This window comes from Anastrepha obliqua, chromosome 2 (genome assembly GCF_027943255.1).
Source record: "Anastrepha obliqua isolate idAnaObli1 chromosome 2, idAnaObli1_1.0, whole genome shotgun sequence".
NCBI lineage: Eukaryota > Metazoa > Arthropoda > Insecta > Diptera > Tephritidae > Anastrepha > Anastrepha obliqua.
In genome coordinates this window covers 7,074,420-7,087,022 of record NC_072893.1, presented here as the reverse complement: position 1 = coordinate 7,087,022, position 12,603 = coordinate 7,074,420, and the positions used below count along the sequence as shown (strand labels likewise).

At 40.6% G+C, this 12,603-nt stretch overlaps 1 protein-coding gene across 1 annotated transcript; it reads left to right on the top strand.

Annotated features, from left to right (window-relative positions):
- The first annotated feature begins 2,087 nt into the window (after positions 1-2,087).
- LOC129236978 (piggyBac transposable element-derived protein 3-like) lies at positions 2,088-3,967 on the top strand. Its single transcript, XM_054871317.1, has 3 exons — positions 2,088-2,104; positions 2,316-3,723; positions 3,836-3,967. The coding sequence occupies exons 1-3, from the start codon at positions 2,088-2,090 to the stop codon at positions 3,965-3,967; spliced, it is 1,557 nt and encodes a 518-aa protein (XP_054727292.1).
- Positions 3,968-12,603: the final 8,636 nt, after the last annotated feature.

Here is a 12,603-nt window from a genome sequence, read left to right as displayed (position 1 = left end):
AGACTGCGTAGTCATTTGGCCATGATCGTTTCAGCGGCCAATGACGTAAGACTCCAATGCACCTTTCCCTTGAATGCAGCCAATTGCAGCCAGAGGAAAGGTATATACGCCCGGCCCAATCCAGCTCTATCTTGAGTTTAATAAGGGAACTGAGTATGGATGCAGTACTGTGATGAGTAGAGTGCACAAAAGGCCATGATGTCGAAGTGCAAACCTCTAATAAATCTAAATCTAAATCTAAAAATGCATCAAATGTAAAGAGTGCATGAAATGAGGCTTAGCCGAATGTAAATGTTGATGAATGCTTGTTGGTCCATTTATTGGTACAAATCTGATGCAAAGGCTGACTAACTTGCTAAGTGGTATGGTATTATGCTGATGTAAAGACAGACAATGTCAAAAATTCCAGTTAATAGCGCTGAGAGAAGAATTATTGCGAAACTGCTACAGCTACAACGCAAATTAGTAGCAAAGTAGTCTAGTCCAACAGACTCCGCAAACCACCTAGCAAAGCGGGAAACAGACCCTTATTTGCTACATACATACATATATGTGCAGACAGTAAAATAGGAAAACCGACAGATGCACACATATGTGGATGCATAAAGCAAGCGATAATCAAAATCACGTGTTGCCAATAGCAATCGAAAAGTGTAGTCAAAGACTGAAATGCTGAAAATGTGAGCAATGGCAGCATCAAATCGCCAATGGATGGGACGTCAACTACAGCAGTGGCTGCATAAAGTAGTGGCAACTGCAATAATAAAAATTGCAAAAAAGCAATAGCAACAACAAAAGCAAACGTTGACTTGACAACAATGAACGACAATAACGCCAACAATGAGCAACTGGTCATCGTTGTCTATCGATTACAGAGCAATCAACCCGACAACGCGCCATCCAGTGAGCCATTGAAATAGACAGCCTCGCACTTGAGCTATGAAGGAGGAAAAACTGCAAAAAGGTACAAATTTATGCACACTTGTGAAAACGGGGAAAATGGACTTCGAAATGAAATTAATCTGAGGGTAGGTAGTCTTTAAGTCAGAATGCAATTTGTGCTTATTATTTCGTTTGCTTAGCATCAGAGTATATAATTCTCAACTAGGTTATAAAGTAATAAATTGTAAACAGAGCTTAGCTTTATAAAGTATAAATAAATACTTGGCACGTACACTTCCGTTAGATTTTTGTTCGAGCTCCTCCTTCTACTTGTCGTGTGCGTCTTGATGATGTTCCACAAATGGAGAGACCTACAGTTTTAAGTCCACTCAGAACGGAAAATGGTTTTTATGAGGAGCTTTTTCATCACAGACTGCCGAGGGGCGACCCCTATTAGAAAAAACTATTTCTATTATTTGATGTTCATGCACGAAAACTCGAACCTTTTCACTCCCGAATGGTAGTCACGCATGAACTCATTCGGCTGCGGAGGCTGCCTTTGCCAAACCAGGCTTATTTGGAACCATCCGTAGTTGAAATCCATCTGCTTCTCAGGCATACCGGGCTTTCGTAAAGTAGATGCGATACGGTTTCTGGTTCCTCTTTCCTATAGCTTCTGCCGTAATTGTTATTTGGCTATTGACCTTCCAGAATATCTCCCCATAATGACGCGTCTGTTACTAGCTCCATTGCTGTGGATAGTTTCTTTCCATATAGCCTGAAAAGCCTTGTGATCGCCTTATATTGGTTTCTGGTTATATATCAGAACTCCACTAAGGCAAAACAGTGCTCTTATTTGCTCTTTCGTAGAATGAGGTTAGATGCTGTCTTTTTTCCAAAATAAACCTCTTACTGTCAATGTACCGATCGCCTCCCGGTACTACCGTTAAGAAAATCATCGAGAGGCGGTTAAGCACTAGGCTACCTTAACCCATTATGTACTAGCGTTGCCATATGGCAACACTGTAGGTTGAATTTACAGTTATCCAAAACAGCAAAAACCAGCCACCTTAGATTGTTTAAGTTATTATATTCGTGTAACGGAAAGCTTTCACCATTGACGAAGCGATTTTGTTTCTATTTTTTCCTTAAATTCGGCGAGTAAGTCTATGGTTTTTCTAGTGCATTTTGTGAATCGCGAAAAAATGTCGCATCGGAAAAGGTAAGTTGAAATATTTTTCATAAATGTACATATATTTTTTTGGTTGTAAATATTTTAGTATTATGAATGTATAAATATTCTAAAGCAACAACAATTTCTTGTGAACTAATTTCTAATTTTCTGTTGTCGAGGTTATTTCTCAGCGTTGCCAAATGGCAACGCTAGTCCATATGATGTACAACTATTCTAAATAATAACTTTTTTGTGTTAGCTTGAAATTGCATGAGATAGAAGATGAATTGGAACAATGGGATGATGCTCAGGATGTTTACATTGAGCCACCGGAGGTTGCAGAATACACCGACGAGGATTCAGCGGATGAGGATTCTGGTGGATTCATTGACAACTTGACTGGAAGACAACTCTTGGCTACTGCTGAAATCGTCACGCGGAGAACGTCTTTTGAGGAAACCGAAGATGAGGTTACAGCTCATGGTCCAGCTAAAAAGCGTAAAGTCAGCTATAAATGGAAGAAAGCTGACTTGCCAGATTTACCCTCCACCGAATTCGAAACGACAATTTCTCAGGACTACGAAGGCAAGACTTGTACGGATATGTTTGAATTATTTTTTGATGAGGGCGTTTGTCAGTTTCTAATTGACCAGACCACTAAGTACGCATTATTTTTGAACTGCCCAGATCCCCGTATAAACATAGCGGAACTTAAATGTTTTTTTGCCATTTTGATTGTCTCGGGTTATAACAAGTTACCAAGTAAAAAATCGTACTGGGAAACTGGCGATGATATGCGAAATTCTTTGGTATCTAATGCTATGCGGCGAGATAAGTTTATACAAATCATGCGATTTGTTCATGCGAGTGATAATACTCAATTGAACAAGAACGATAGAATGAGTAAATTACGACCGTTGATGAACGTTTTAAAAAATAAGTTTCTTGAGCACATTCCAATCGAACAAGATCTAAACTACGACGAAAGCATGATTGAATATTACGGAAGACATGGATGTAAGCAATGTATTCGGAATAAGCCTATTCGTTTCGGATATAAAGCTTGGTGCCTAAATTCTGTCAGTGGATATTTAGCTAATTTTGAGGTGTATCAAGGTTCGATTCCAGGCTCTAATTTGGAACATGAGCAGAAATTCGGTAAAGCGACAGCTCCAATGCTAACTATGATAAACGAGTTACCTCTAGCTATGCGGACACAAAAGCTGCGGTTTTATTTTGATAATCTTTTCACAGGTATTCCACTATTGATGCACTTGAAAAAGATGGGTTATGGTGGTACTGGTACTCTTCGCCAAAACCGATTACCTAAAGAATGTCCGATTGCTAAAGTTGAAACCATGAAGAAGAGAGAAAGAGGTTCGTATGAATATGCTAGTCAAGGCGACGTCGTTGTAGCCCGCTGGATGGATAACTCTGTTGTGACAGTCGCCTCCACCGATCATAAAGTACACCCGCTTGGTACAGCATCTCGATACTCGAAGGCTTGTAAACAGAAAATCAAAATTCCTCGACCCCATCTTATTGGTGCTTACAATCAATCAATGGGAGGCACAGATCTCATGGATGCTCACATAAATAATTACAGGATTGGTATTCGAAGCAAGAAATGGTGGTGGCCTATCTTTACTTGGCTTATTGATGTTTCAGTAAACAATTCATGGATTTTGATGCGCAAATCCGGTAGGAATATTTCTCAGTTAGATTTCCGTCGTGAAATTGCTCAAACATATTTGAAAAAGTACGCGAATCCTCCAAAAGCGGGCGGCAGACCATCAACCTCTCAGTTTGGAGGAAGGATACTGGAAGGAGTTAGGTTTGACGGATTACATCATTATCCCCGGTCTGTTGACAAGAAACGAAGGTGTGCTGGTGAAAATTGTCAAACTATAGGCAGGGTCACATGTTCAAAGTGTAATGTAGGATTGTGTCTCAAGTGTTTTGAAAAATTTCATACGAAATACTAATTATAATAAAAATAATGTATAACTCTATGAACTATGAATAACTCTACTACAAGATAAGAATAGTTAAACTATAATAAATACTTGTTTTCTTAACACAAATTAAGTTTTATTTCATTCAAAATAATTCATCAAAAATTTTGATTTAAGTACTCGTATGTGCCTTGCGTTGCCATATGGCAACAGTCTAAAACTCAAGAATTATAAAAAAATTTTATATTTTTTTTTCATAATATATTTATTTAGACATCATTTAGTATATCCATGAAAATACTATTAAATATAACGTGTTTTGAAACTCCGTCCCTAATGGGTTAATAATTTTGACTATTTCACAAAGAAATCACCACAATCGAGGCTGTCCACCCCTCCCACTATACTTGCCCCACATCGACTTAAAAGACGGATTCTTTGTCAAATATGAAGGATCGACTGTTTAGCTGCCGCTAACCTCGTAGATACCTGCATGCTTTAAAGCATGATGCACATCGCTTATTGCTGAGAAAGTTTTGTCCTGCGCCTACTTTGAGGTCATCATTATGTTGATTATATTTTCTGATTATGCGGCTAAATCACGTCTGCTTATCGCAAATCATTGGCATATTAAAACACGTGCCTTGCATCCTTCTCTTCATAGCATACTGGCCATAAAAGCGACTCACGAACCCTAAAGCGATGTAGAACTTCTGATAGCAATCATGACCTGTCAGGAATTGTGGTGGCTGGAAGTTAAGCTCACCATAGTTTCGACTTAGTGATCTTCCGATGTTTGGGATACGCGTATAGGTCTACCTTCCTTTCGTCGAGTTTTCCCAACGCTCCTGCCATTTTAGTAAGGATGCAGTCTGCTCTTTATCTGTTACCATGTGGTCCTATTGTTTTTGCACAAAAACTCTCGCTCGTTCTTCCACCAATACTATGTAACGATGGGCGTCATGCCTGCAATCACCCTCAGTGCGCAAAGCCTGCACAAGGTTTAGTATAGTCTTCTACATATACATAGGTATGCTTTTATGCCCAAGAATTTCACATATACTGGAACTACAAATAGCAGAGAGGATGTGATGATGCTATTTAACTGCGTGCTTTTGCTGCCTTTTCTATCATTTGATGTTCCATGCACGGAGATTCGAGCCTAGGAACTTGCGAATGGTAGTTACGGACCAACCGATTCGGCTACGGAAGTTTCGTCAAAATACGCAATGAGGTTCCAATCTCTCTCCACCTGATCCTTTCACTAGTCACGAGTGTCACTAGTCGCCAGTCGATTATCAGATCTACCAGCGGTGTTCGTGAGCGACATTGGTAATAGCAATGGTTCCCACAGGATAATTTGGATTCCATTCAGCAATTTTAGTTTTAGGTAGAACGTTTGAGAGCCGAATGAGCCCAATAAGTGGGCCAGTTAATCATTCATATAATCGGCCTCCTTTGGACAGTTTGTGTGTGGAAAATGTCAGATGAGTGGCCAATGTTGACAAGCCAGCTCCGATTTATTGTACTCGAATGCCAAAAGTTGGTGTATTTTTAATAGAAAAGTAGTGCGAAGTTCAGTGCACCAGTTGCAAGCAGCGATGACAAAAATTGGACTAAAGCTTAACAGCGAAAAAACCAAATGCATGCTACTCTCTAGGCTGAAAACCAAACACCCACCAAAATAGGTTGATACTGGAAAACACAAATTTGAAGTAGAAAGCATGCAGCTGCGCCATGGAGCTGAAACATGAAAATTAACTGAAAAAGATAAGACAAAACATTTGAAAGGAAAGTTTTCCGAAAAATATAGGTCGCAGTCTGAATTGCACCAGATGAACGGCGCATACGAGAGGATAATGAACTAGAAGAACTAGTTAAAGGCGAAAATGTACCTTTCATTAAAGCGCAACGAATACAATGGCCTGGCAACGTTCTAAGAATGAGCAGCTCAAGAGCCCAAAGGAAAATACTGGAGGCGAATGCATACACAAATAAAGCACGAGGAAGACCTGATCGAGATGGATAGATGAAATGAAGGAAGATCTGGAACAACTTAAACTAAGGATTTGGTATAAAACGTTAACGGACAGATAAGCATGGCGGTGTACTGTTCAGCAAGCCAAAGCTCACAAGAAACTGTAGCGCCAAACGATGATGATGATGCTGTGGTTTTATAAGATCTTATGTTAAGGGAAGCATTTGTCTGAAATTGTTAATGAAAACAAAGTGCAATACTATCGATCTGCACAGCTATGATAAAACCTATTGGCACCTATGCATCAGTGGTATGGGTGAGTAGACTCTCCTTCATGGGAGTCAGGAGGACCTTTTCGATACTACAACGCAGTGTAGTCAACTGTTGCACCGGAGCTTTTCCGACTACTCCAGGCCTGGCACAAGATGCTCTGGTTAGTTTACCACCACTTGATGTTTTCATCTAAGGAGAGGCCTTGGTATGGCTCTTGTACGGCATTTGATAGTAGAGAAGGCAAGTACTTCGATCCAACGATCCTCGCCATGCCACTTGACTCCTTGCCTCAAAGATTCGTACTTGAAAAGAGAAAGAGTGTGGTGCTGCCAAAAGCTCAATTGTGGTCAAACCCTGAAAATCAGCCCGGCAAACACTGTTTTCGGATGGCGCCAAAACCGAGCATGGTTCTTGCGGGACAAAAATAGACTTCGCTCTTGGAAAGTACGCAGCTGTGTCTAGAGCGGAAGTGTATGCTATTCAAGATGCAATTTACTTTGCTGTGGACGCTGTATGCGTTCAAGGGTAGTTGAGTACTTCAAATACAGGTCGGTAGACATCATATCCTGATTCTAACATGGGTCCCTAGCCACGTGGGTATCGTGGGTAACGAGATCTCTGACTATTTAGCTAGGATGAGCTCTAAGGCCTCCTTCTTGGCCTGGAGCCCGTTCTGCTACTCCCTTCTGCAGCCATCAAAGCCAAGGTTAGCAAACGGGTTACTCTAACCGAGCGAGTTTGGCAGGCGGATATAGGCTGCATATGGACAAAACTGACGTTACCTGCCCAACCGACTGCCGCAAATCGTCCTGTGATTAAGCCAAAGGGACTGTAGGCAGCTGGTTGGACTGATGACGGGCCACTTTCTATAGGCAAAGTACATGGAAAAGGTAGGCGTCTCAGGGTGAACTCTGATTAGCATGGGGAGAAGAGTATGAGACGGCAGACCACTTTCTGTGCGTCTGCCCGGCCTTCTCTTGAATCAGGCTTGATCCCTTTGGCACTGATGTATGTATTAAGAGCGACCACCGTGGCTCCTTGGCCCCACAAGATCTACTCAGATTTTTTCGGAGATCGGGTAGATTTAAAGAAAAAAAAACAGCGCAATACAATTTCCACGTTGAATTTTATATAAAAACGGTTCCTGTAGCTCTTAAAAAAAACGGCAGTTACTTACTTTATTTTCAATTGTAATGAACTTCAATTTTTTTTTACGCGAAATTCAAATGCTAATGAAGATTGAGTAGGCCATTGGAGATATTTCACGCAATAACTTTTAAAACATTTATTTGGAAACAGGAGTTAAGATAATCAATGGCAAGATTCGATTTTTTTCATTTTTTCTTTTTTTGTTCTTTTTTTGAGCCAAACACTACTCATAGCAGCATCTCACTCTCACTCATTCTTCTTCACTCCTCTGCGCCTAAAAATACTATATATAAAATATTCTCTTGACATACACAACCACGCCAGCTGTCGCAGAAGTTTTATCAGCAACAAAGTTTCCGCTTCCTTACCAAAATATTTTTGTATAAAAAACCAACTTGAGGCAGCGCCAAGTACAACACCAGCAACAACTACGAGTAAACTCTTATACAACAGGTATGCTATTTGGCTGTTTTGCGCTGTGCCTGTGTGAGTTGGATATGCTTAATGGCTTCTTAGATAAGAATAGCAACAAATCTATTAAGGCTACATTAACAGCTGCATGTCCTCTTAGTACTTGTGAAAAATCTTCGATGTCATCAATCATTTAAAAAATCGTTAATTCGCATTGAGGCTAATGTTGAAATTTGTATTATTATTGCTTTGTTTTTGTTATTGTTTTGGATCTCTTTTGTGCCTTCTGCGATGTGCGAACTCAATAAACTTAAATCTGTGAATAATTCATATTGCTTAAAAAGAACTACGGGCTATTGGTAAAACACCTGACCTCTTCACTCTCTGCAGCTTTTGAGACAAGAGCTCACATGTCTCCACTAAGGATTTCAGGCCAATCAGTGTTTCGGCTCTCTTGCTGGCCTGCTTATAAGAAGTGAAGTTCCTCGGGCACGCTTGTCGAATGCCCAAACTCTTACTCTAAAAGCGGATCAGTAGAATCTGCATTGCGTACAATTGTTGAAGATACAGAGGAGTCCCTATATCAGAAATAGGTCGCAGTGGGCGCCTTCCTCGAAATTGGTGGCATGTAATATTAACCTCCCGGAGGCAATTACTAAGTCTCTCCACAAACTGCGGGTCAGAGCCGACCTTATCAAATTAATCTACAGAATAATTGGTGGTAGAATGCTCGTGGCAGAGAGAGTCGGCGTTTCGCTCCGCAGGCAGGTGATTAAGCGCACTAGCCTAGGATTGAAGTGCCTTAGGTTAGGCGAAGACCTTAGGTTATGTTAGATTATGGTGGGTCTGTACGATCAACTCACACAGACCAGTGTGATAACACTGTGCTACTCGGGAACCTCAATTACTTTTCTTCGTGGAACCATATTGTGGCTCTTATGAAATGCAGGACAGACAATCCATCCGCACGCCTGACAGTTCTCTAATAGAATTGAAAAAGTATTTACCTAGACAACCTGCTTTGATTTTAAGACGAAGGCCTCACTGGGGTGATATAATCAAAAGAGGTGTAGAGTGCACGCAACCCTCTCTAAAAACAAAATGAGAATGCGTACGGGTATTGTGGGATATGATCCACAAATTTCTGTCTGGGATTGGGATATGATTCAATGACTTTTGTCGTTTCCGCGACCAATCCCCGGAGACACAAATACGCCTTCTACTTGAACGTGGCGCTATCGCGCGGGGAGAGCCAAGACTTCTCGCTCAATTGCAGCCACAACAAAGGCATATATGCTCAGCCCAACCAAGGTAGGTAGGGAGGTGAAATGGTTGAAGTGCACTTGGCACTCCTCGAGTAGCACCAAAGCGCCATTTTGATCCCATTATGAGAGCTCCAACAGGCAGATATCTACAGCCAACCAGAGCTGTTTATATAATGAGAAGATTGACGAGATTTATATTTGCGTACTGCCCCAGGAACCAGTGTCGAAAACCCAGGCTGTCGAAGAAAAGAGCACCTAATGATCTTAATCGTCTAGCTGCCAAGCCCGGACATTTACAGAGAAAGTGCTCAACAGTCTCCTTCTCTGAAAGGTACCCACAGCTTCTGCAATGTTAAATGGTAAACCTGGCTTTCCTGTGCTGGTAATGGTAAACCTAGCGTGTGTGCCGATCGTCCAGTGACCAGTAAACACAGCTACGTGTTTGGAAATTGAATGGCGAGGAGTCCAAAGGACTTCCTGAGACCTCCGTATATTGTACTTGGGCCAAAGTGTTGAAAAAGCACATGAAGATATGGAGCTTCTTCTTTTCTGCGCTTTCCTGAGAAATAACTTGGGCAACTCCGCTTTAACAACTGTCAGGGGGATGCCGATAACCGGATCGGCAGTCAGTTCCCTTCCTGGCAAGGTCATCAGCAATTTCATTTCCCTCTATGTTTTTTACAGGGTTTGATTGAAAGTAATGAGCCTTATTTTTTTTAAGCAGTTTTATCAAACCTTTTGGCTTATACAACATAGGACCCTTGACCGTCAATACACCGCTGGTAGCGGTCCTTCCACTGCAGGAAACATTTTTTAAACTCATCCGCCGGAATCGCGTTCAATTCGGCTGTCACAGTTTTTTGGATCGCCTCGATGGAGTCGAAACGCCTCCCCTTCAGCTTTCTTTTCAGGCGCGGGAACAAGAAGAAATCCGGAGGGGACAGGTCTGGGCTGTAGGGAGGGTGGGAAAGCACCGGAACACCCATCTTGGCCAATGCAGAGGTGTAGAGGAAGGCGGTGTGCGCCGACGCATAGTCATGACGAAGGGTCCAATTGTTGACGAGGTCGGGCCGAACCCGGGCGACGCGGTTTTTTAGCCGAAGGAGCACTTCTTTGTAAAAGCCCGTAAGCCTCCTTGAGTAGCCCAATGGTTTCGGTACTCGTTTTGTTTAGCTTTACGCAAAATTTGATCGGGTAACGTTGCTCCAACGATCAGTGCATTTTCGCCACTGCAAAATCCTAACACACTTTTAAAACAGCGCACGTGAAAGCGATGTTGACTGCACCGCTGTTGCCAGCGAACTGGGACCGGTTTCTAGGGAAAGGGGAAGATCCAACGATCGTTTTCCCCCAACAGCCGATTCGATTGATCGCTTGGCAGACGCTCCGCGCGAGAAGGCTCATTACTTTTCAATCAAACCCCAGATTCACCAGCTCTATCTTAAATTTAATAAGGAAACTGGATCTGGATACGGTACTGTGATGAGTAGAGGCCACAAAAGTCCTTGAAGTGCATTTCTTTTATATGCCTGTTACAGCAGGCTACTGTAGGATGCTAATATATCAGGCCTTGATAAGAACCACCTGATAAATTTCATCAACATGATGAAGCGGTTAACACCACCGTAACTCGTCATTCACGATTTCCAATAGATCTAGTTCCAATAGATTGTGTACAAGATGAAAAAATCTCGCTAAAAACTCTAGCATAGACTGTGCATGTGAGTCACCCCTAAAGCTCTATAGACAGTGTACACGTCTCTGTCGAGTCTAGCGTTTTTTTCTTTCCCGGACACACTTAGCTATAGAACGAATACTCGAATTACTGCATGAAACACCGTCCGGGAAGACAATTTGGAGTTTTTATATTTCTTGCGCTATTTTTTTGTAGCTTGACAATAGGGAATCATTTACAGTATCAAGCTTCCAGCCAGTCATCGAAGGCTTATCTTCAAATTCAAGTTTTGTGCTTTCCAGCATAGATATCAAATACAAAAATTTATTTAATCCCTAGCCTAATATGAACTGAAAGCTAATCCTTTATCACTTATTTGAAATCCTTAAGTAAATAGATGAAATCCGATGTAAAGCTTGAGTACGAAAGTATTTTCGCTAGCATCAATCAACTTGAAGGCAATCACGGAAATACAGTACAAATTCCGTATTTTCCACAAAACAAAAAACAAGCAGAAAATATAAAAAAACAACAACAATACCCCTAACTTGAAGAAATAATAAAATAGACGCAATCCGCAGCCTCAAAAATTCGCGAATGAGCAGGGAATGCGAGTTTATTATTTTCAGCATTTGCCAAGAAATTCGTCAAGATGTCAGACAGACAGCAAAAAGAACAAATACATAGAACTGGAAGAGCAATGTGTTGCAGCGAAAGCAAATAAATGCAAAAACAATATGCCACAACAACAACAATATCTGAATATTCCGAACCGTTGCCAAGAATCCGCTAACCGGTTCGCGGCGGTCTCACATCCATACTTCTACTGCTGCTACTGCTGCCGCTGACAGATGCATGGAATTTTACGCTACTTGCCACATATGCAGCGCTGGCAACACAAGCAGCATATGCGGCATGCGATTTCTCGATTTCTTTATTTCACGTCAGATGCCAAGAAAAAAATTAAAGAATACATACAAATATGCATATAAATATAACTGTGTAAATATGTAAATGTTGGTATATATACATATGTATGTATGTTTGTTTATGTATAATAAAAGGCATTATATAATGGAATATTTGGTTTAGAAACGTCATATCCCCTCCTCATATGCACTTCTTTATCCTAACTAGAATGTTGATGAATTGCCGCTGCAGGCAACAACGAAATTTCGTCCAAAATGGATTGGTGATCAGAGATGCTGCAGCAGCCAAGTAAATAAATAAAAATCAAAATCAAAGCGAAATAAAATAAATTGCCTACCTCATGCATTTGGCACTAAGCAAGTACAGGGTGAGGCAAAAGTACCGTTCGAGTATTGATCTATACTAAGGTTAAATCGTTTCACCTTTCGGCATATGGAAAGAAAGCAAAATTAAGAAGGAAGCATGTTAAAGGATTTATTGAAATACCGATTGCTTTGGGTAAATTAAAATGCAATAAGCTAACTTGATTGATTAATATTATTAATATTGATTAATATTCAATTGATGATGAATAGCGCAAATTACGTCACATCTATTTTGCTAGTCTACTTGTATAATTAACTTCTGACACTCCTGTTGAGCTGTTTTTAGAGTAAATTTTTAAAGCAACAACAAATAAATGATTTCAGCTGTCCTTTGGATTCAATCGCTACTGCAAATGTGAAAAAAAAAATATTTTAATCAATTTGAATAAAACAAAAGAAGAAATAAATTAGAAAAACCAGCACTGCCTGGTATTTTAAGAACAAAAGATTGCTTATAAAAAATGTGGTGATTGTAATACATTTGAGGTATATATACATATATGTATAAAACAAAATTAAGAAAGCAGTTTACGAAAATTATTGAAA

Bases quoted from the DNA above. Each gene is read 5' to 3' on its own strand.
- LOC129236978 (XM_054871317.1), top strand. The intron at 3,724-3,835 runs GTAAACAATTCA...ATCCTCCAAAAG, and splicing joins CTTGGCTTATTGATGTTTCA to CGGGCGGCAGACCATCAACC.